The 22040-nt window shown below is 41.7% G+C and overlaps 1 protein-coding gene across 3 annotated transcripts in view; it reads right to left on the bottom strand.

The window, feature by feature from the left end:
• The window catches only part of adka (adenosine kinase a), a 131332-nt gene that overhangs the window by 81330 nt on the left and 27962 nt on the right, over window positions 1-22040 (bottom strand). For all 3 annotated transcript variants that reach the window (XM_088634535.1, XM_088634537.1, XM_088634536.1), the window contains exon 4: window positions 18462-18540. In XM_088634535.1, coding sequence (XP_088490661.1) covers window positions 18462-18540 — 79 coding nt within the window. The remainder of the gene's footprint in view (window positions 1-18461; window positions 18541-22040) is intronic.

Genomic DNA, 22040 nt, shown 5'->3' with positions numbered 1-22040 from the left:
CTGCCAGCCACAGGAATGCAGAAGTGCTACACCAGCAGATGTGATTGGCACAAGGAAGCTACACCCACTGTATAATAATATGTTTTGCCTTGGTGAGATGCCAAGTGGAAAATTTCCAAAGCAGACTTTCCATAAGAATGTCAGATCATTCTTTACAGAAAGATTAAAAACTTAGATAAACTGTAATTATTTGCCTGCAGGTATGAATTTTTGCTGTTCTGAATATCTAACTTATTATATACAGTATCACAAACGGTATTTGTTAAAGGAGGGCAAACAACACCAATTCAGCCATAGCCACTTCAAATTGTTTTTTGTCTGAATTTTGGAGAAGGAAACCAAAAGAATATATTTTTTTTATATATATACTTTTTATATACATAAAAGTAAATGATAACTTAGCACTCATTTATTTTTTTTTAGTTATCGGGGAACTATGCCAAGTATTTTGAAAATTCTTCTCGTAGGCTGAAATGTCATTGAGTTAGTACTCAGACGTCCGTGTCTGTGGATTCCCTTGCAACCCTGGGCGAAGGGCAGGCTGGGCACAGGGCAGAACAGACCTGCAGAATGGGGGAGCTCTACCAAGTCACATCCTAAGACTTGGAGGACTTGAATCAAAACCCAGCCAGGGACACGCGCGTTCTTTCTCCCCTTGAGGTAATAAACCGTGTGGTGAGATGGGGGGATATTTGTGGAAAAAATTGTTCAAAAGGTGAAACTTATTTTAGACCTGGATAATGCAAACTCCTTAGTTACAAAAGGTTTAAGAAAACAGTAGCTCAAGAGTATACATTCAGCTGGTTTACACACTGAAAGCTAAAAAGAGCCACTGGAGGCAACATTTAGAAGTCAACTGAAAATCATAATGCTTGCGATGTGTACAAAACTGCAAGGGTTACATTTGTGTGTGCCAACACCCTGGGCATTTCAGAATATACGGCATCCTGGAATAATGCAAGCAAGTGAACACGTACTGTGCACATAGATGCTGAATTTTCTCTAAAGTCCCATGATTATTTTCCTGGTGTTTTACTGGCTTCTTTTGTTAAGTCACCGAGGAAGTCATGAAAAATCAGACTGCTTCAATAAAGATGCAATAAAGTACCCTGAAAATAGTTGCAGGCGTTTCCCTCTTGAAAACGGGACATTGTGCTCCATTCTTGGAAGAGCGGACCTACCCACGCTGAGACACCCCAAAAAGAGAAATCTCTCTGGACTTTTGGGTTTAAAGACCAAGTAAGTCGCAGTCTCTCCTGCCCCACCTAGCAGCTGCACTTCTCTTGGAAGGCTGTTGCTCTGGTACGTCTTTTGGCATCACAGCATCCTGGCCTGAGAGTCCAGCAGTCCCATGATGCGATCCCACATTCTTATGCTGATCGATTCTTTGTTGAAAACAGGGTGAGAGGTCTTCTCCTTCGAGTGGTTTGCATTACAGTGTTTCAAACAGGCAGCGAGCGAATGTGTAAGTGTTGGCTGAGGAGGCCACCTCACGTTGGTCTTTGTGTCACGACCGCATACAGCCGGTGTGCTCCACCTGGGTGTTGAAGCCCAGTATGGGATACTACACAGGAAACCAGGCACACAAACTCCATGTTTTGGGGAGGGGGGGGGGACAATACCCCCTCCACCACTACAATGGATTAAGATCCCGGAACAGGGAAGGCAAAAGCATCCACACCTGCTCGAGCCCCTCAACTGCTTTCTTTCCCTCAGCTCGTTTTCCTCTTAAACAGAGCGAGACATCCGATATTCCAGGATGTCGGGGACTGACCGGCTTGTCCAGGTCTCGGGGGAGTCTCGAGAGGCCGCACTCCCCAGCTGTTAAGTGAGACATCAATTTGCCAATCAGACCCAACCTGCTTTTGTAACAGTGAAGACAACCTCTGCATCCAGCTCCTTCTGACAAAAAAAAAAACCCACAGTGCATTAAAGGGGTTTTACTTTTCTACCGAGGATGAATTAATAAGACGTCGCCTGACAAACCGAGACGCGAACACATGAACTGCTCGTAATAAGAGACATCTATCACAACAGATTTTATCAATCATGAAAGTGGCATAAACCGCATTCTCATTAATTAGGGTTGAAGTATTTAATCCTTCACAATAGGAGGCTGAAAACCATGTGTAAACCGACCCACTACTCTGCCATGATACACTCCCTGAGAGCACTAATCCTTCCAGCGTTTACTCGATACATTTGTTTCTGTGGTAACACACTGAGTGGAGGAACGGCTGTGACAACCCTCATTTCTCTGTCTCTCAGCCGAAGAGCCTGTCATACTGGTTGTGCCTTTTGTTGTCATGTCTGGGAAAGGTAGAACACTGTGCCCTAGTTAACTGAGTACCCCATCTGCCAAGCATAATTAGACAGTTACACTGGAAGACCCATCACTGCATCCTTTGTGGTGGACAACTGCCAAACATGAAAGAGTATTTTTATTTTCTTCACAGATCTCAGAATATTAACCCCCCTGAAACTGACACCAAGGCACATGTACAAAAGGAGCACAGAAAAAAAAGTCTAAATGCAGCTGCTATTTCATCTTTAGATACAGGGTAATCCACCTGTTCTCATACTGTAAACAGAAACACTCTCGACCTGTTTGCTGTTCAAGGTGTTTTGGCAGCAAGAAAATCTGCCTATCCCAGTGCTTTAAAGGGCATGTCCACAGTCTCTCCAGCTGTTCCAGAACTAGGACAACACGCAAATAAGGCTGACAAGGCAAAGGAAGTAAACAGTCATATAAAAATCATTAAATCCCCCTCCAAGATCAAACTGCAGGATTTACTACAGTTCCTGCCATAAAGCTGACAGATCCTAAAGACTTAACACTGTGTCCGCCTGTAAGGTTTTTCAAAATCCAGCGGAAAGAGCAATCAGTCATGTTGTTCTTGAAAAGTAGTAAACTTTCCCGTGTGATCTAACTAAAGAGCATTCTCAGTTTCAGAAATAAAACTAAGTCTCTTTATCAAATGTTTATGCTATTCACTTGAATTAAAACATATATACACAACTAGGTGCTACTCATTCCGCCCGTCTCCATTCAGCGGATGTCAATTTCCACATACAGTATACACATATACATATAAACGTTTTGTTTCAACAGTATTATAAATATGGAAGGGTCTAAAACAGATGTAGAATAACACAGTACATATAGCATATCCACCAATTAAATCTAGTTATTTATAGACTATGCATATTAAAACTGAACAATAAGTTTTGCACCTGAAAGCAATATTTTTATTCCTTGATAAAATACATGATAAAACAGGGACTGCCACAACACATTTCCTAACCAGAATGAACCTACTTGCACCACAGCTAGCAGGAAGACCTCTTAAACATCCAGTGACATCTTCGATACAAGATTAAATTAACAGAAGATATTCAGTCTTACAAAGAATTAAACTACAATTTCATGGTTAACTTTAACTGCAAAAAGTTGCATGCTACTTGCATACAATTACTATATATAATAAAAGCATTTATGTAAATCATAAGTGAGACAAAAATGTAGGGGTGTGCAATTCAACAGAGATATTTTCAAGTAATCTGCTGATATTGCTGCTGATATAAGTAATAAGACATGACAGAGATCACACACTGATGGATTCATGCAGTTGGATTTCCTATCAGAAAAAAATATTAGCTAGCAGCCAACAGAACATTTATGTCTATGTCTATTTATGACTATGCAAGTGAGCCAAGCAGGCATAACTTCAATAAGGAAAACCAACAATAAATGTTATCACAGTCAACTGATACAAATCTCTCATTAAGGAATATTACTGTAATTAGTGAGCTTGGTGCACATCAATACATTATGTCGGGACTAAATAATTAAACAGTAAAGAAGAATTAACAACGCACCATAAATAGCACAGAAGTTACAAAATCATCTATGTACAGAAAGGAATGGGTGTCCTGTTGTTTAGATTAACATGTTAAGTATAATGTGAAATGATGAAGAGCTATTTAATTAATCAAGAAGAGGTATTACTGATGAACATGCCAAGCGTAATTAGCTTATTTATGACATATAGCACATTTGCAAATAACTGTTTTGGATACAGGAGATTGCTCATTATCTGTGCAAATTCAATTATAGAACACGCCCTGTGACATAATCATAGCTTTCCCCCTTTAAATATTTCCAGGGCCACTGTTAAACAGAACCCACACCTTGGAAAGGTAGGAGGTGGACAGCAGTTGTTACATGAGGGTTGTCTTTCAGGTTCGTAATAGAGTTTTGCTTTTCGGAAAAACAAACTAGATCTTAAGTCCACTTGTGTCACATACTGTAGAGAGAAGAAGTAAGATTTCTATGGAGTACGATAAAAGGTGTACTGTATGCAGTAAAACACCAGACTCTTGTGTACTATAAACAGGATCAGGAACTAATTAAATGCTAATAGCTGAGCAATCGGAGCCAGAGCAAACGCTGATGTTCTTCCAGGACTTCACATCCAGCAGCACACGAGTTGGGCACAACACACTGGGCAGCAGAGGCACAGCAATAATGAGAACCTCTGCAGTGAGGGTGGCACTCGTCTGGAACAAGCTGTCAAACTGAACAAGCCCCTTTAATTAGCCCCTGAATTCAGAAACTAATGCGAATGACTTCACCAACCCACAGTTCAGTCCAAAATCTTACTCATGGCATCCTAAGGCCTATTCCACTAAAATGCATCTAAAGAATAATAGCAGTAATCAACAAATCAGCTACCAGTGAGCTATAAAATATCCTTCAATAGTGGCAATTTTGGCCATTCTACAATTACCGAGTTTAAAGATAAAGCGCACTGCCAGAAAGACGGAAATGAAATACTACTGCAGATTGGAGAATGGCAGGTTGAGAGGGGCACTATGATCTTAAATTGGTCTTAAAAGGCCAAGTGGTCTTGACTCAAAGAGTTCTGCGTGTGGAACACGCCATGTGGTTGAAGCTAAAAGTTTGGCTTCCTTCAAGAAACAGCAGGATGAAGCCTTGGATCAAGAAGCTACTAACTACCTAATGGGTCCAAAGTGTGACTGGTCTTGTTGGTAACCATTCTTATGTTCTTCTGTCTGTTTTAACCAGCTCAGTTTTCTGAAGGCAGATGACTGACTCACACCAAGACTGGGTAAACATAGGGATATGCCAGTGTGAGCAGCACATTATCGATGACAAATATATGATTCTTCGTTTAAGTAAAATGGATCATGTATTTGCCCCTGGGTGACCCAAATATCAAGGAAATGCAAAAGCTTAAATACATTAATTCATAATTTTAGCCAGCAGCCATATCACCCTGAAACTCACAACTAGAAGCCCACTGAAGCTCAGCAGGTGTGAGCCTGGTCAGTACCTGGATGGAAGAGGTCTTAGTGGGGCCAGCAGGGGGTGCTCACCCTGTGGTCTGTGTGGGTCCTAAAGTCCCAATATAGTGATTGGGACACTATACTGTAAAAAGGTGTTGTCCTTTGAATGAGATGTAAAACCGAGGTCCTGACTCTCTGTGGTCAATAAATATCCCAGGGTGTTTTTCGAAAAGAGTAGGGGATGAAACCCAGGCGTCCTGGCTTAGTTTCCCATTGGCCCTTACCAATTGTGGCCTCCTTATAATCCCCATCTGTGAACTAGCTTCATCACTCTGCTCTCTTCCCCACCAATAGCTGATGTGTGATGAGTGTTCTGGTGTTCTATGGCTGCTGACGCATCATCCAGGTGGGGCTGCACACTGGTGGTGGTGGAGGGGAGTCCACATTACCTATAAAGTGCTTTGAGTGGAGTGTCCAGAAAAGCACTATATAATGTCAGCAATTTTTATGATTATTATTATAATACATTAAATCCTGTGCAGTAAAACCTGTAACGGTAGTCTGACTGACACACAACACCTCAACAAATTAGGGTAACTATCAAAGTACATCATATTCCCAAGCGACTCAGCTGGTACAGACTCCTGCTCCGAGGACACGCTGAGCTCGACCACATCTGGGACATCGCTAGTCAATCACTGACCAGTAGTATAATAGCAGTATCAGTAAAGCAGTGGGGTGGCCATTGAATGAACTTACAATCAACCGCACAGCAGAAAACAAGCTGCCCTCTTGTGGTTGACGGACTGAATTACATGTAAACTGACAACTTGCGAAGAATCCTGGAGTCTTCTTACTGCGTTCACTGCACATTTCACTTTACATAATGCACTTTATGTACATTTAACATACACTGCAGAAATACAGCAGGCAATATACTGTTACACAGCACAGTTTCACAAAGGATGGTCCTTTCTTTCTTCCTGTGGTACTGAAGGGTTGAGTCATAAATCACAGCTTCTGGTTGTAATCTTAACGTTTCGAAGAGTGCGGCAACTGTCAGAGCTGCTCTGACAGAAAAGAAGGGATGGAGCTACCTATAAATGTCCTGACTGGTTGGGACACCAGACATTTTTCACAAGAGTAATGTTTGTCACGTAAACACTGCTGCTCTGAACACTGGGGATCCAAACACTCATTACGTTTTAACGTCTACATTCTGACAGAACGAGGTCATAAAAGATTAACTCAAAAAAGAAGAAGTCAAACCTCCTGCTCTGCTGGCATCATTCTATCCAGAAAGGAGGTTTCAATTTGCACAGAAACCTCTAACCCTCAGGACTTCTGGTGTTCTAAACAACCAACTGGGTGGTACTGTAAACTGTTCCAACCATTTTCTGAAGTTACTGCAAAACAGTTCCTTTGCTACATGCGTTCATTAAACTAATCTGACGTACTTCTGTGGACAGAAAAGGCCCATTAATAAAATTATTTCTGAAAGCTTCTCAATACTACTAGGCCAAGGTTTAGAGATGTGGAATATGACCAGATACTTGCACTTCTCCCAGGCTGGAAAGTATAATAGACAAAAACAGCAGGGTCACATTTAATGGCAACCGAAAATAAATCTCAAGCCACATAACCAGTAAATTTAATTCTGCAACCATTTCTTTTTATGGGGAATACTACACAGCGATTAAAACCAGGCAAATAACGCCTCTCTGGTGGTCTCCTGAGTCACCAAGAGACAGTGAGACTCTCAGACACAATCAGCCACACACTTGCTTTTCATTGGGTTGAGGCTGCTGCAGCCTGAGCAGCAGTGTCTTTTCAAGTGGAAGATTTTTAAAACCTATTGTCATGATCACAGAACAACAGAAATGCTGTATCTGAAACGACCTGAGCCACATGGAGACCAGGTTGAGCATATAGTTGCAAGAAAAAGTTTGTGAACCCCTTGGAATTATGCATTTATTACTCAGAAAAATGTGGTCTGATCTTCAACTAAGTCACAATAATAGAGAAACACAACCTGCTTAAACTAATAACACAGAAACAATGGTACTTCTTCTTGTCAGTACTGAACACATCGTTTAAGTATTCACAGTCTAGGTTGGAAAGAGTATGTGAACCTCTAGGCCAATGACTTCTCCAAAAGCTAATTGGAGTCAGGTGTTCCAATCACTGAGATGAGATTGAAGGTGTGGGTTGGAGGTGCCCTGCCCTATAAAAAAGGCACACAAAGGTTGGTTACTGACAGTCTGCTCTTCTCAAGAAAGAGCTGTTCATGTGAACCACGCCCTGATCAAAAAGAATTGTAGAGATGCATAAAGCTGGAAAAAGCTACAAAAGTATTTCTAAAGGCCTGAGTGTTCATCAATCCACAGAGACAAATCTTCTTCAAATGGAGGAAACGCAGTACAGTTGCTACTGTCCCTAGGAGTGGGCATCCTGCAAAGGTCACGGCAAGAGAGCAGCCTGCAATGCTGAAGGAGGTGAAAAAGAACCCCAGGGCAACAGGAAAGGACAGGCAAGAATCTCTTGGACTTGCCAAAGTCTCTGTTCATGTGTCCACTATAAGAAACACACTGAACAAGAATGGTGTTGATGGAAGGACACCACAGAGGAAACCGTCACTCTCCCAAAAAAACATTGCTGCCTGTCTCAAGTTTGCAAAAGACCACCTGGATGTTCCACAACGCTTCTGGGACAATGTTCTGTGGACGGATGACCCAAAAGTTGAAGCACTGCATACCAACACCAAAACCGCATTCCAACAGTGAAGCATGGTGGAGGGAGCATCATGGTTTGGGGCTGCTTTTCTGCCTCAGGGCCTGGACAGCTTGCTATCATAGAGGGAACAATGCATTCAAAATTGTATCACAAAATTGTACAGGAGAATGTCAGGATCATGGTCTGTCACCTGAAGCTTAATAGAAGTTGGGTAATGCAACAAGACAATGACCCGAAACACAGGAGTAAATCGACAACAGAATGGCTTAAACAGAAGAAAACTTGTGTTCTGGAATGGCCAAGCCAGAGTCCAGACCTCAACCCATTTGAGATGCTGTGGCATGACCCGAAGAGAGCTGTTCACACAAGGAATCCCAGAAATATCAATGAACTGAAACCGTCTTGTAAGGAGGAACGGTCTCAAATTCCTCCTAACCGTTGTGCAAGTCTCATCAGCAGCTACAGGAAATGTTTGGTGGAGGTTATTGATGCTAAAGGAGGTTCAACCAGTTACAAAATACAAGGGTTCACATACTTTTTCCAGTCTGGACTGTGAATGTTTAAACGATGTGTTTATGGGTAATTAATGCAGAAATCCAGGTAATTCCAAAGGGTTTGCAAACTTCTTCTTGCAACTGTAGGTTAGAGCATAGGACTATACCTGAAACAGTCTGGCTCATTTACTCATTCCCTTATTCCCAATGCCATAAACAATTAGATACACACAAACCTAGGTTTTCAGACTCAAATTTAAGTCATTGCTCTTGTGGCCGGCCCAATCCATTTTTTTTACAGCCATTCACAAAATGTGCTTAAAACATGCACAGCTGTAGCGCAGACAAGCTCAGCAGCCTCAACCCCAAGCTCGACTCGGTGACCAGTTGGCGCAGTGCTTGTGCCCGTGAACCTGAAAGGCTGTTTTTGTGGATCACTTTACAATTCTCAGGGGTTCATATAACCTGATCATGAACTGATCAGACTCAAGCCGCTTAGTATTAGGCTGAGAAAGTGTGAAGGAACCTGTTGGGAATTTTAACATCTTCACTTCTGTTGCTACAGGTGACTGGATTTTTTTATTCAGTTACTGCTTCTACTTCCCAGCTCCTAGCACCACCCCCCCCCAACCTCTTTATACAGGTATCAGGATAACACAAAAGAACCCCAATGAAGACTATAGGTGCAGTGAATACCCTGAATGAAGGGCCTGTAAGTTAATAGGATTTGCTCCTGATGGAGAATCCGAGGCATTTCCTGCAGCTGTTACAGACGGCCGCACAAAAATAAGCGTCCTTTCATTCAACGCTCTTAAGCCCCCCCCACCATCACCCCAAAGGTTTGCGTTATCACCCCAAAGGTTGCAATTGTGTTTTTTTATTTTGCTTTCTTAACGATTCACCTGTAGTAAGTGAAGGACTGGCCCTTTTGGGTGAAGGACAATTTTACTGAAGGATAGATTTGACTCCAGAAGCTCTTTCAGAAGGAAAGGCACAGGGCCTCACCTGGGTCAAGACCACCAACATTATTCTAACGTGCCATGCTAAATATTTAATAATAATAATAATAATAATTGCTTACACTTATATAGCGCTTTTCTGGACACTCCACTCAAAGCACTTTACAGGTAATGGGGACTCCCCTCCACCACCACCAATATGCAGCCCCACCTGGATGATGAGACGGCAGCCATAGTGCGCCAGAACGCTCCTCACACATCAGCTATCAGTGGGGAGGAGAGCAGAGTAATGTAGCCAATTCATAGAGGGGGATTATTAGGAGGCCATGATTGGTAAGGGCCAATTGGAAATTTGGCCAGGACACCGGGGTTACACCCCTGCTCTTTTCGAGAAGCGCCCTGGGATTTTTAATGACCACAGAGAGTCAGGACCTCGGTTTTACGTCTCATCCGAAGGACGGCGCCTGTTTACAGTATAGTGTCCCCGTCACTATACTGGGGCATTAGGACCCACATGGACTGCAGGGTGAGCGCCCCCTGCTGGCCCCACTAACACCTCTTCCATTTATCATCAGTTGCCTGGAACAAGAAGGTAGAACACATGCACGCATCAGGCGACACGCATACAGACAGAGGCCTCGGTGTCTCTGCTCATTTGACCCTTTTGATTTGCTTAGTGTTGCAAATGAATGATGCGAAGCTGGTTTGCTCCTCCCAGTCTGTGTCCTCGCCCATAGCAAAGGAGCAGTTCATGATTTGGGCCAAAAACAAAACAAAAGGCTGAATTGTGCAGCAAAAAAATCTCTAAATTACAGAATCATTTTCCCAAAAAATATTTCGCACTCCTGTCATGGGTTTGTGATCTTGTCTAAATTACTGAAGGAATTCCTCAACTACATTCACTACTGCGTAAACACAAAGAAATACACTTCAGGAGCGGTGTACAGCACCTTCTGAAAGAAGAATGTTAGTCGCCACCCCCTGCACTCTGCGGGAGGGCTATAATAGCCAGGGGGAGTCCAGTCTCCAGCAGACACTGTCTCCTGGTCCTCTTCACCACAATACAGTAACTCCCACATTCATTCAGGGTTTCCACTCGCACCTTCCCTACACTCTCATTGCACTGTTCTCTCATAACATTGGAAACAAAATTGTTTTCAAAATTTCCACATTGAACAGGGAGACGGTCTTTGATTTCGCAGCCTTTGTAAGCACCACTATGTCATAAAAAGCTGCAGCGCCCAATATTCTGAAAGCTTGTTAAAGGTCCTTGACAATGTGAATTCAGATGAATAACTAGTAGTGTGGACAAAAATCCTGTTCAATTTGTGATGTGCAAAAAAAGCACTGCTCACAAGTACATATTTCGCAAAATAAACCCTGATCTTTCTCTGACCTTCAATTGGCCATTTTAACGTATACAATTTTAATGGATGGATATAGATCCTTTACAAAGGCTCTGAGTAGGGGATGGATTTTTGAAAATGAGTATTAACACTGGTTTTAACATGCAGTCTAGTAGTCTCCTCAGAACCATCATCCATCTCATTACAATCATCAAAAATGGAAGCTTTAAAACTTTGCCTGTAAAGGTTTGACTTTAAGGGTGCTGTCTAAAGAAATGGTAAAGCTGGCAGGACTCTTGACCTTCACTGGAAAAAAAAAAGGTTAATTATAGCCCGGCTGTTAGTTTTCTGAAAAGCTTTGTCATCAAAATATTTAAGGTTGTTTCGTGAGTTACCATGCAGCAGCTTGACCACAGCACGCCTGTGTGCTCCCAGAATTTCAGGAGCAATGTGACGTGGACTTTGGTCAGTGGGGCGGAACAGGACAGACCTAAGTATATGTACGAAATAAAGACTTATGTTTAATAAAGCTATATCATGTGGTTATGGACTGAAAAGAGGTTAACACACAGAAGGGAGGGAGAAGAATCTTTCTAGTGTGCAGCTTCTTCAGCTGGGAGTAAAGGAAGTGCCCCGTCTGGGCTCCTTCATTTTAAACCGGACCCATCGCTGGGACGGCTTGGGTCAGAAACCGAGAAGCCCCAACTCGCGACCCTCCAGCTTCTGGAGCCGAGGCCATTCCCTTCAGCGTCTCCTGACATCTCCACAACACCCCCAGCTTGAACACATAGCCCAAGTACAGGCAAGGGGCTTTCATTTAATTAACTTCACCAGCCGCCAACACGCACGGCTTCTCATTTACACTCTCCAAAATCCCTCCACTCACAAACGCAAAGAAACACGGCTTTTTCACATTTGGAAAAACACGCCTGCTGTGAGTGCTTTTTCTAACTGCGACACCCCGTTACAACTTCTTCAGTCACTTGACTCGAGCACAGAAAAGTCCTTAACAGAATCATTCATATACTTACTATGTAATATAGTCATTGAATAATTCAGACAGAATTCTCAATCAGAAATGAGAAAATCCTACTTACTCTCCCTTTGGTTTCCTGTGACTTAAATTTTGCTAACTATTTTTTCTCTCCTTTATTTCTTAAAATAGTTTTTGTTGGGAAAACACCTGTGATTTCCAAAACATTCCTGCCATCTTATCATTTGGTCAGCAGGTTAACGAAGTTGAAAAGCTGATATGCGATAAGTCTACCATAACTGCTGAGATCTGCCACAAATCTCACAAGCGCAAAGGCAACAAGCAATGTATCACTTTCACTTAAGCAGTGTGCTGAGAAAAAGTCAGTTTATAAAGCTTTGTATATAGACCGAAGTAGGATATCCTACTGTATAATGGTAATCAGTAAAAAATGCTAATGATGGCATAATAAATAAAACTGAATTTTAATTGTAGTACTCAGTTGTCAACTCTGAAACGTTTCAAGAGGTGTGAGTATTAGTAATTATCGTGTCTTAGTGATGTAAATGACCTTCTGTAGCGGACACATCAGAGAATTTATTAACCTACTGTTGACAGATCTTCATACTTATATATACCACACAGGAGGTCATATTAAATAATGGCATTTATTTACATTACACACTATTATGTCACGCATATATTTAACACATAGAAAAGCTTTAATGCAACAACAGGCTTACAATGCTCTCTTATTTTACCTTTTTTTCATCAAATCTGCTTTATAATTTACATCAGAAAGCAGTTTTATATATGGGTTTTCAAAAATATTTTCTTTCATTTAAGACCCAACACACACTTGTCCATTTTCCTGCTGCAGTTTTAAGTCCTTTTTTTCCCCCCACATGTTCACAACAAATTTCACAAAAGGCAGTATCTATTTATACTCTTCTGCACAAAGTCTTTGGTCGCCTGCAGTTAGTCATTAATCATAATCTGTGGTAAGTCACCTTGGCTAAATCAAGCAGTGTTTTAATGGCAGGGAGATCTGATGTGAATTTAGTTACATCACCATCTGCCTCATCCTTACTGTCTTATTCATAATGCAGCCCTGATACCAATGTTTCCATACAGCAGTTCTGATGATGAGCCACTTTGAGGAAGGTCTCCTTGACTTTTTAGTGTCATTCCTTCTTCAGCTGAGATGCTAAGGTTCAACTTGCTCTGACAGTCTTCGAAACTCTGAATGCAGACCCACTGTTCCTTTTTTAATGAAGAAAAGCAAATATATATACAAATATATAAAGATATTTCCAAAATTACTGAGACATTCAGACTTTTAATGCATTCTGTGTGTGTATGCTATTTCTTAACCCTAACTTCATTATTACCATTCTCTTTACTTTTATTACTTCTAAAACATTTATTCAATGTAAATCTCAGGCACATAAAAAGGAACCTACTCCCTCCTCTCATGAATAAACACTGAGAAATGTGGGCAGAAAAAAGGCATCCTCTTGTTTCTTTACATGAACAGAACACCAAGTCTAAGCAGAAGGACTCTGCTTACATCGCTGCCACCCATGAAACCTTTCAGTCTTAATAGACAAAACATGACAACACCTTCGGTGTATAAGAGTGACCAACAAAAGAGGAGAATATTTGGCTCAATGTGCTTGTTCAATTTAAGTAAATCTTATTGATCCAGCTGACTCCTGGTTAGTTAATTCTCAACCCCACAGTTCTATTTTTCCTCCAATGCATCGTGAGCACAAAACAGTGCGCTAAATGTCTCTTTGTGTTCTCATTTTAGGGAGAGAGGAGATGCAAACCATGTGCAATTACCACTGTGCTGCACTCGCCTGTCGAGACTATGCTGCAGTAGTCCTGAGAGGTAAGAACAAGCAGACCCTTTAGAGTCACGCCTGGAGTGGCAAGGACAGAAGCAATTAACCACGCTGAAGATGTCATCTACAGATTACACATTTCTCAGTATTCAGTGTGAAACGCAGACATGACACAGTCATTGCTAGAAAGGATAATGCAGAAATCCTGAGCTACCCACTCAGTTGGCTTCATCTCACAGTAGACGCCACACGCCTGCAACTTGTAGCTTAATTGCAACCTTGTGACAGTTTGCACTGAGGCCCACTCACTCCTCTGCACCCGTGAGCAGAGGAGACACAGCTCCTGCTGTAACTGCAGTAAACACGGGATACTGTACTTACAGACACCTTAAGAAACCTTGTGCCTTCGAAAGCCTAATTGTCTGCGACTCTCCAAGACTTCAAGAAGGGAGTAAACAAGCCTTCGCACTTTCAAATTGGCATTGCAGCAGTGGCAGGCAGGCCTCAATTAACCTTTACCTAAAAGCATGAAAGAGCTGCTTTAATGATAAAGCAGTGCTTCAGGTTCTCATACCACAGAAATCAAAGGCTCATCAGGTGTGCTGTGTTTAATCATTAATTAGCATGCTTATCGCTGTTCATCAACAATGAACAATCACTCGTTTCCTCTGTAATCACAAGCTACAAGAGCTAAAACAGCAGTATATTAATGCTTCGTGCAGAAAAAAAAATAAAATATAAAAAAGCAGTTAACAATTCCCTTTCCTGCAAATAAAAATAAAAACAGACGTCCTGTTCCCCATCACTTCCTAAGTCAGGCAGTACTTCAGATTCATGCAGTCTAGTGCTACCTGTAATATCTGCTTGCCTCCTCAGTACAGACAGAACAGTTGGTTTAACGACATTTGATCACATTAAATAACCTCGTAAACCGCCGAACAAGTTAAAGATTTCCTAGAGTATTAAAACTTCAGGACAGGATTCATTTCCCTTTGTGTTGTTTCATAAGCTATAAAGCTGACATCTCAGAAACCTATGCAGGATTCCAGATTCTTTCCTTTCCATTTTCCCCAGTTCTGATGAGTAATACATCATTAGCAATATGGCACACTGGTCATGAAATGGGTTTATGCTTCACATTTTCTTCTCCTAGCACGATGCCAGAAGAAAACTGTACGGCCAGAGATTCCATGATTTAAACTATTTAGCAAATGGAACTCAGTTGGATTGGTTTCTTTATTCAGAAAAAAAAATCTCTGCAAAGTCAAAGATGAGGTCATGGAACACTGTGCTCCTTTGGGATAAGCTGGTGCCTAAAACTAGACATCAAACCTAGTTTAAATTTCCACACAAAATATGAGCTGGGAAAGTCCTTTGCATGTAAAAGACAGCGAGGTGATTTTATACAGAAAGACGTTCCAGCAGCTTCATGCACATGTGTTTTCAATAAAGCAGTCAGAGCTCACAGACAAAGTTGGGCCCCTTTACCCTTTAGTAATAGACTTTACACAGGAAGTAATGACCAACGAAAGCTTACAGAAAGAACCTGGAGACAGGGGTAATTACTGTGGAAGGACAGAAAACAATGTTTTCTTTCTCAATGCACAGCTCTTTACTTAACATCAAGTGGAGAACTAGGAGGTCTTCTGTCCAGTATGGGACATTCAAGTTCTACATTCCTAGCCATTTTCCATCAGAAAAAATGAGCTGGGGAGATTGTCTCAATTTAACCTTCGTCAGAGTGTGAAAGCATCAAAATACATTTCAAACACTCCTAAAACTCCACTTCTAAGTGGACACACTTATCTGGCTCGGATGTCAAACGTCAGTTGCCCAGGATATTTGACAACTGAAATATCAGAGAGTCATTCCCAGCCCTCAGTCCCAGAGCAGCCCCTTGCTGGGGGTTATGAAGGGATCAGCTGACCTTCACTCTGACAGCTGCTTAATGGGGGAAATGGACAGGAGGAGTATTAAAAGTCCTTGCAATCTCTGGCAGTACTCAGTGCATGAGTTATTAATAAACACTCCTCTGCTTGTGATTTGCAGCATCAAAATGACAGCCTGTCGCTCTGCGATGGCTTACAAGCGTCTTATTTGCATTTGGATGTTACTTTTTTTTGCAGAATACAAGGTAAGGGCAGCTTTCAAGCAACAGAAAATAACTACCCTTAGTTTCACAACTGCAAGAATTTTACACACAATTTTTTTTTTTTAATTCTTTCCCTTGACTATAACATCCACACTAAAGGCATCCATCCCCATTCATTCCAATGCTGGGGCAACCTTTGAGAAAAGCATGCTAATGGAAGAACGGAGGCTTGGATCAGTTACAAAGAAAAAGCCCTCTAGTCTTGGAGAATATTTACACACTGTGGAAAGTATGACTGCACTCTTACCAGCCCGAGCTTTGATGCTAGGGCTCCAGACGAGCAAGCCCGTATTTGTTATTTTCCCATGATGTGGAAAAAGAGGTGATTTCTTGCAGGTGAGCCTTTATCTCGAGTGCAGCTCCAGGGCATGATACTGAGCCTTGGAAAAGTCCACCATCACACACCATGGCAGAACGAGACACATCAAAGGCTCATCGGAGGGGTTTGAAGTTCATCCACCAACAGAATTTAAATGACGTCCAAATTCGGAGGGGGAAAAAAAACCAACACAAAAACTGAACTGAGATGATAATAAATTTATAAAAGTTAATCTTTTGGGAACTCTATGCGCCCTCAGAACCTATAATCAGTAAATTCAAAAAAAGGCTTTAAAAAGTGATGGGCTATACATAGTTTGCAAGAGAGGAAATGACAGTTTGTTGCACAATAGGTTTAAGACCAGCAGAGAAATTTTGTTGACCAATTAAACGATTTTGCTTGTTATGTTTGCACCATGAATTAGTCCTCAAAGAAAACTCTTTAGTGTGTAGGAAGGACCAGCACGTACCTGCGTTTACAGATTAGTTTGTTTTTTCAGAAAACTTCTACAGTCTTTTGACCAGATCTAAAGCTTACGATTACAAGGGCAATAGCACTTTTAAAAGTACCTCTTCACTTCCACTCCAGCACCACTCCGATAAGCTCATTCATTCTGTGGTCTCTTTGATGCCGGTTCAGACAGCTGTGCCATTCATTGCATTTAAAGATTCAGATTCTCCAATACTGACATCTAGGTTTAAGGCTTGTGACATGCCAAATCCTGCGTTAATCTCACAAACATCTGCTCCACGTTTCCTCTTACGCTCAAATTGACCAAGTGAAAAGCATAGTATGATCAACACAAAAATCGGAGACCATTAATAAAGTTTCCACAGTTCTCATAATAGGAGATTTTTAAAATTGACTACATACTTCCTGCCAATTATACACACCACACAAAAAGAACACATTCATCTCACTTGGGTTATAAGAATCTAAACAATGCAGGAAGGCATACACAAAGCAAAAAAAAATAAGGACATGTACCGCTCCTACAAAATTCAAAACGCAACCAAATGATATGTTGTTCAAAGTTTGATTTTATGAATAAAATATACTAAATAATATGAACGGGCCAAGTACTAATGCAATTTTAGGTCATCTCTACACTAAACACTGGATACAAGTGCATCTGCTCTAAGGCTTTCCTGAACGCACCTTGCTGGCTATAAACATTGCAAATTTTTAGAGACAGGGCAACCAAAACACAAATGAATAGCAAAGATGCATTTTACCATCCATGCTGTAAAACATGTTGAGAGGGATGAGTCAATAACAGTTCAGAGAAGTCCTATTAAAGTGCTGAACACCTCTCTGTCCATCGTACTGAAAGGGCTGATTAGAAACTCAGCTTTAGGGCCTGCTGTCCTACCGTCACAGCTCCTCGCCGAAACAGCTCTAGGTTTCACAGACACCTGGGAACCCACCTTCGCTCCACTGAACCTCACGTCCTTGAGAACAGAACATTAGCTGCTTGTGCTTTCATCCCCACGGTTTCTCACTTTCAGAAGCAACAACAGACCTTTTATCCACACTTCATTGTGTGTCCATCACACTAAACCTGCAGAGATTTAATATGAGAGGGTCTTCCAATACACAAAAGTAGAAACAATGAAACGGGATAAAGAAGAGCACTCTAGTGGCCTTGTGAGCTGCTCAGCCAAGGCTCCCAGCCCAGGGCAGGTTGAGTTCTGTGACCACGGGTTCAAGCCTGGGTCACGGCACTAGCCGACTGTGACTGAGACTCCCCAAGCAGCAGAGTACAGTTGACTGAGCATCAAAGAGGGTGGGGTGGGGTTAATCAGCCAGGGCTCTTGGCTGTCGGTGATAGAGCGCCCCCTGTGGCCTCCTGAGCACCTGCAAATCAGCACTGATTCCCAGGTATGGGGCTATGATACCTGGGTGCGTTTTAAGATGAGGGGCTCAAGGGTGGGTGGGACCAGAGGAGTCTTTCTCCACTACCTCATTCTCCCCTGTATGCAGATGGAGGGGTCAATTTTGCAAGCCAATAAGTGACAAAATGCACAGGCTTGTCTGAAGGGTGCTTAAAAACCTAGTGACTGAAATGAGGGGGTTGTAACAGCTGTAACAAAAATAATTGTCGATTCCAATTTAAAACGGAAAAGACGAGCAAGTTGATGGGTGGGCCGGATGGGCTTGAAGGACATTGAGGGATCCATGAACCATGAGAACAATTTTGCCAATCGAACTTACATGCATTTTCCCTTTGGTGTCTGAAAAGCTGCCATAAAACCATGTTTTCCAACCGCAACTCTAACTCTCAGTCCTGAGTACTAGTACAAACATTCAGGAGAGAAAAGGGCAAACCTGGGCGACTTTAACAGAATTCTGGGTGGAACCTCCAGCGTGGTATTCTACTTTGAACTTCTTTACAAGCTCCTCAAACCTGAAAAAAAAAAACAAACCCACATGAAAAGAGGTGCGAGATGCTGTCTTCTGTAAGAGAGGAAAGAGACAAATGTCCAAACGTCAATATTAGAAACAAGCAACTTCAGTGTTTGTAAACAGGAAACTCAAGACTCCTTGCCCTTGTGCAAGGCAGTAACCAAGGTCATGTCTATAAATAAACCACACTTGAGTACTGTACGAGCAAATGTGTTTAGCCAGCTGAAGAGCAAAGCTGTGAAGCAACACATCTGAAAATGGCTGAATTCTGGTTTTCTGCTCAGCCCTTATTACATTTGAGAGTTTATACTCGAAAACCAAACATGCAACACTTTCTGCAGCATGCAAATTGTTTTAACCACAGATGACTTCTGCTGCCTGCCACACATCATTTAGATAAATGTGGAACTGGTAACCACACAGTAGGCTAAAAATCACCTACATACATACTCAGACCAAAAAAAAGCATGTATATATATACACTCCAAAACTAACCAAGAGTTTAAAAATATTTCTAAATACATGTAAAAAAAAAAAACCTTACAAACAATACAAACGCATAATGCTATTATAAGGCTTGATGCATTCGGAAAGGGGGATGGGCCGTCTTGACTGTCTTTCCGGAACTTTTGACAGGTTACAGTAACACGACAGATCTTTTACCTCCCGTTAGTGGACGGTGCAATGCAGACACTAATCCTCACACCTGCACTGTCCTTCCTCCAGCCTCACCTACAAGCGGGGCAGTACAGGCAAACAGACTAACTCTCATCAGTGCCCATTCAACCCGGCCTGGCCAAAGGAGCAGCAGAGTTCACTAGGGCCAGAAACTCGCCGACTTAAATGAGCTGGTTGGATTATTTAAATTAATTAAAAGAGCAAGAAAAATTCAAATGTGTCCCAAAACCTCACTGGCAGCTCACTGGCAACACCAGTGAAAATGTAACGTAGGTGTGCAATTTGCAGGAATGCGTCTTACAGATATCATAATCTGGGAATTCCAAATAGCTGAGAATCACACCTCCTGACACCGCAGGGACGTGGCCTTCATCTGAGGGAGAGGAATCCCAACTGAGCCAAGATGAGGTCAGGAAGCATTATTTGTAAAGAGTCCTAAAAAGCCGATGTCATCCCCTTATGAATCGGAAATTAAAAAGCCTTTTATGTGCAGAAAAGAAACAATCTATGAGTTTTCAGGGTGCGGATATGTAGCCATGAGTTGAATCTTTTTTGTGCAGCGCGAGCTCTGCCTTGTTCGTGACGTGTTGCACATGGTCAGCAGCAGAATGAGTGCGGAGGTTTGGGTCACACTGCCCTCACCTGGAGCCTGGGTGCTGCACGACCGTGGGAACAGCGCGCCTACTTCCTCAGCAGCAACAATTGCTTACCATGGGCTTAACCACATTGCGTTCGCAGAAGAAACAGGCACACGCTCGTGCCTCGTGAACTTGCTTTCTCGATGCAGATAACATCTCCAAACCTTGGCCTACGACCTTCTTGCCTAGGAAACTGCTAGGCACTGTATGAGACTTGCCAACTTTGAGAGAGTCCACTTCCATACCTGAACTCCACCAAGTGGCACGTTCAGACACAGAGGGGTTTTGGCTACATAAACATAAAAACAAAACTCTACATGCCATTTATTTTGTAAAAGCAAACAAACCAGAGTGCACTGGGAACTGGGAAGTGTAAAACTGGGAACTAAAGGGTGGTGAGAATATGGAACAAGCCAACCAGCCACTTTGCTGGACCTTCTTACAAGGATCGGCTGGATGAAATCCTCAGATCGATTGGCTTCAAACTACCAAGCAGGCCAGATGGGCCAAATTGCATCCTCACATTTGTAACCTTTCTTGTGTTCTCATGCAGCAATCATCCAGAGGTTCCCATTAGAATAAAAAAGAACTTTATTTGACACAATTAATGGTTAAAAGGAAGACTTTTTGGAAGTGTCCCGAGTTGCAAAACTTAATTAAGGGGGTAACACTATGGAGACTAGATTGTGCAAATCCAAAATGGAATTAAGTCAGGACACCGGCTAACACCCCTCCTCTTCCATGATCTTAAGTGACCTAGTGGTCAGGACCTTGGTTTAATATCTCATCTGAAGAAAAGCACAACCTACAGAATAGTGGCCCTGATCACCATACTGGCATGCTGTTTGGAAATTCTGCTGCAGACAGAAGAGAGCCATCTACCGCTCCACCAACGCCATTAACAGCAACCGAGCTTTCCAGGGCGAATTCACCAGCCCCAACTCCTTTGCTGTGATCAGGTAACGAGAAAGCAACACAGCGCTCATACAGACGTGTTCTCATAAACGAGCCGAATGGTCATTTGAGGGGAAAAAAAAGAAAACCACATTATGAGAGTTTGCATGCCTTTTTCACATCCATTCATACATACAAGGACATTATTTCACTGGGACAACCTTCAGCTAGTTTAAACTGAAAGCCATTAGCACCCAAAATTAAACCTTTCTTGCAAAGATAAACTAGGAGTTTGAACTCATAATATGGTTTCATGCATGCAAGTCAGAAATCCACGTATGTTTTTATAAGCCCTTGATCTCTTGGTATTTCTTTTTGTCCTTATTGCCAGCTGCTGTGTCGATCCACCACTCTCAGCACCCAGAGTTCTGTGTATGAAGACCAGGTTAAATGTATAAACACCAAATGTTAACTTATGAAGGAAAAAAACTGCACTCAAAAATCTGTTAGATTCTTTGCTTTGAAATACTTCACCACAAATGTTACAGAGGTTGAAAAAATGCACTTAAATGTCAGTTTGACAAAAGCCAAAAGAACATTTCCCACATATGTTTGTAGTTAGGTATATTAAATCAAGATGAGAAAACTAAGTCATTTAAATCACAAGTTAAAACATCAGCCTTTTTTTTTTTAAAGACCATGATTTAAAGGAGTCCCTCCAAGTTCTTAGGAATTATTTTTTATTAACCTCTAAGATGGTGCACACCATTGTTTTCGCAAACATTTAAGCCTCTTTTCTTCAGCCTTTACTGAAGAAAATGTCAATTTATGTTCAAGCTACATATGAAAAAGTACAGAAGGCCACGTATGAACAATAATTCAGAAAACCCTTTGAAGCACAAAAACGGTCTTAATCAGATCCAGGATTTCCCCCCTAAACAAAGTATTTTTGTAAATAAAACTGGATACAATTAACCACAAACAATGAAAACAACTCGCTCTATTGCTAGAGATGGTCTTTCTTCATCGGGATGCTCTCCAATTAATTCAATTAATTAAAAGAAAACAGACTTTAAAATATCAGTAATGAAAATGATACCACTCACAAAAGCTTAGTAATTACAATAAACTAAGGTCTAAATCTTCAAAAATGTAAAAAAAGTTCTACTGCAAATGAGTGCTAGAGTAATGTTCCTAAAAGATGAATCACTGATATGAAAACAGAAGATCCTGAGGGACCGACACAGCAAGGCCTTACTGTACTGTTACTTCTTGTGCTGCAAGCCCAGTA

This window comes from Lepisosteus platostomus, chromosome 6 (genome assembly GCF_059453375.1).
Source record: "Lepisosteus platostomus isolate fLepPlt1 chromosome 6, fLepPlt1.hap1, whole genome shotgun sequence".
Taxonomy (NCBI): Eukaryota; Metazoa; Chordata; class Actinopteri; order Semionotiformes; family Lepisosteidae; genus Lepisosteus; species Lepisosteus platostomus.
The sequence above is the reverse complement of the archived record's forward strand: the minus strand, read 5'-3'. Positions and strand labels throughout refer to the sequence as shown.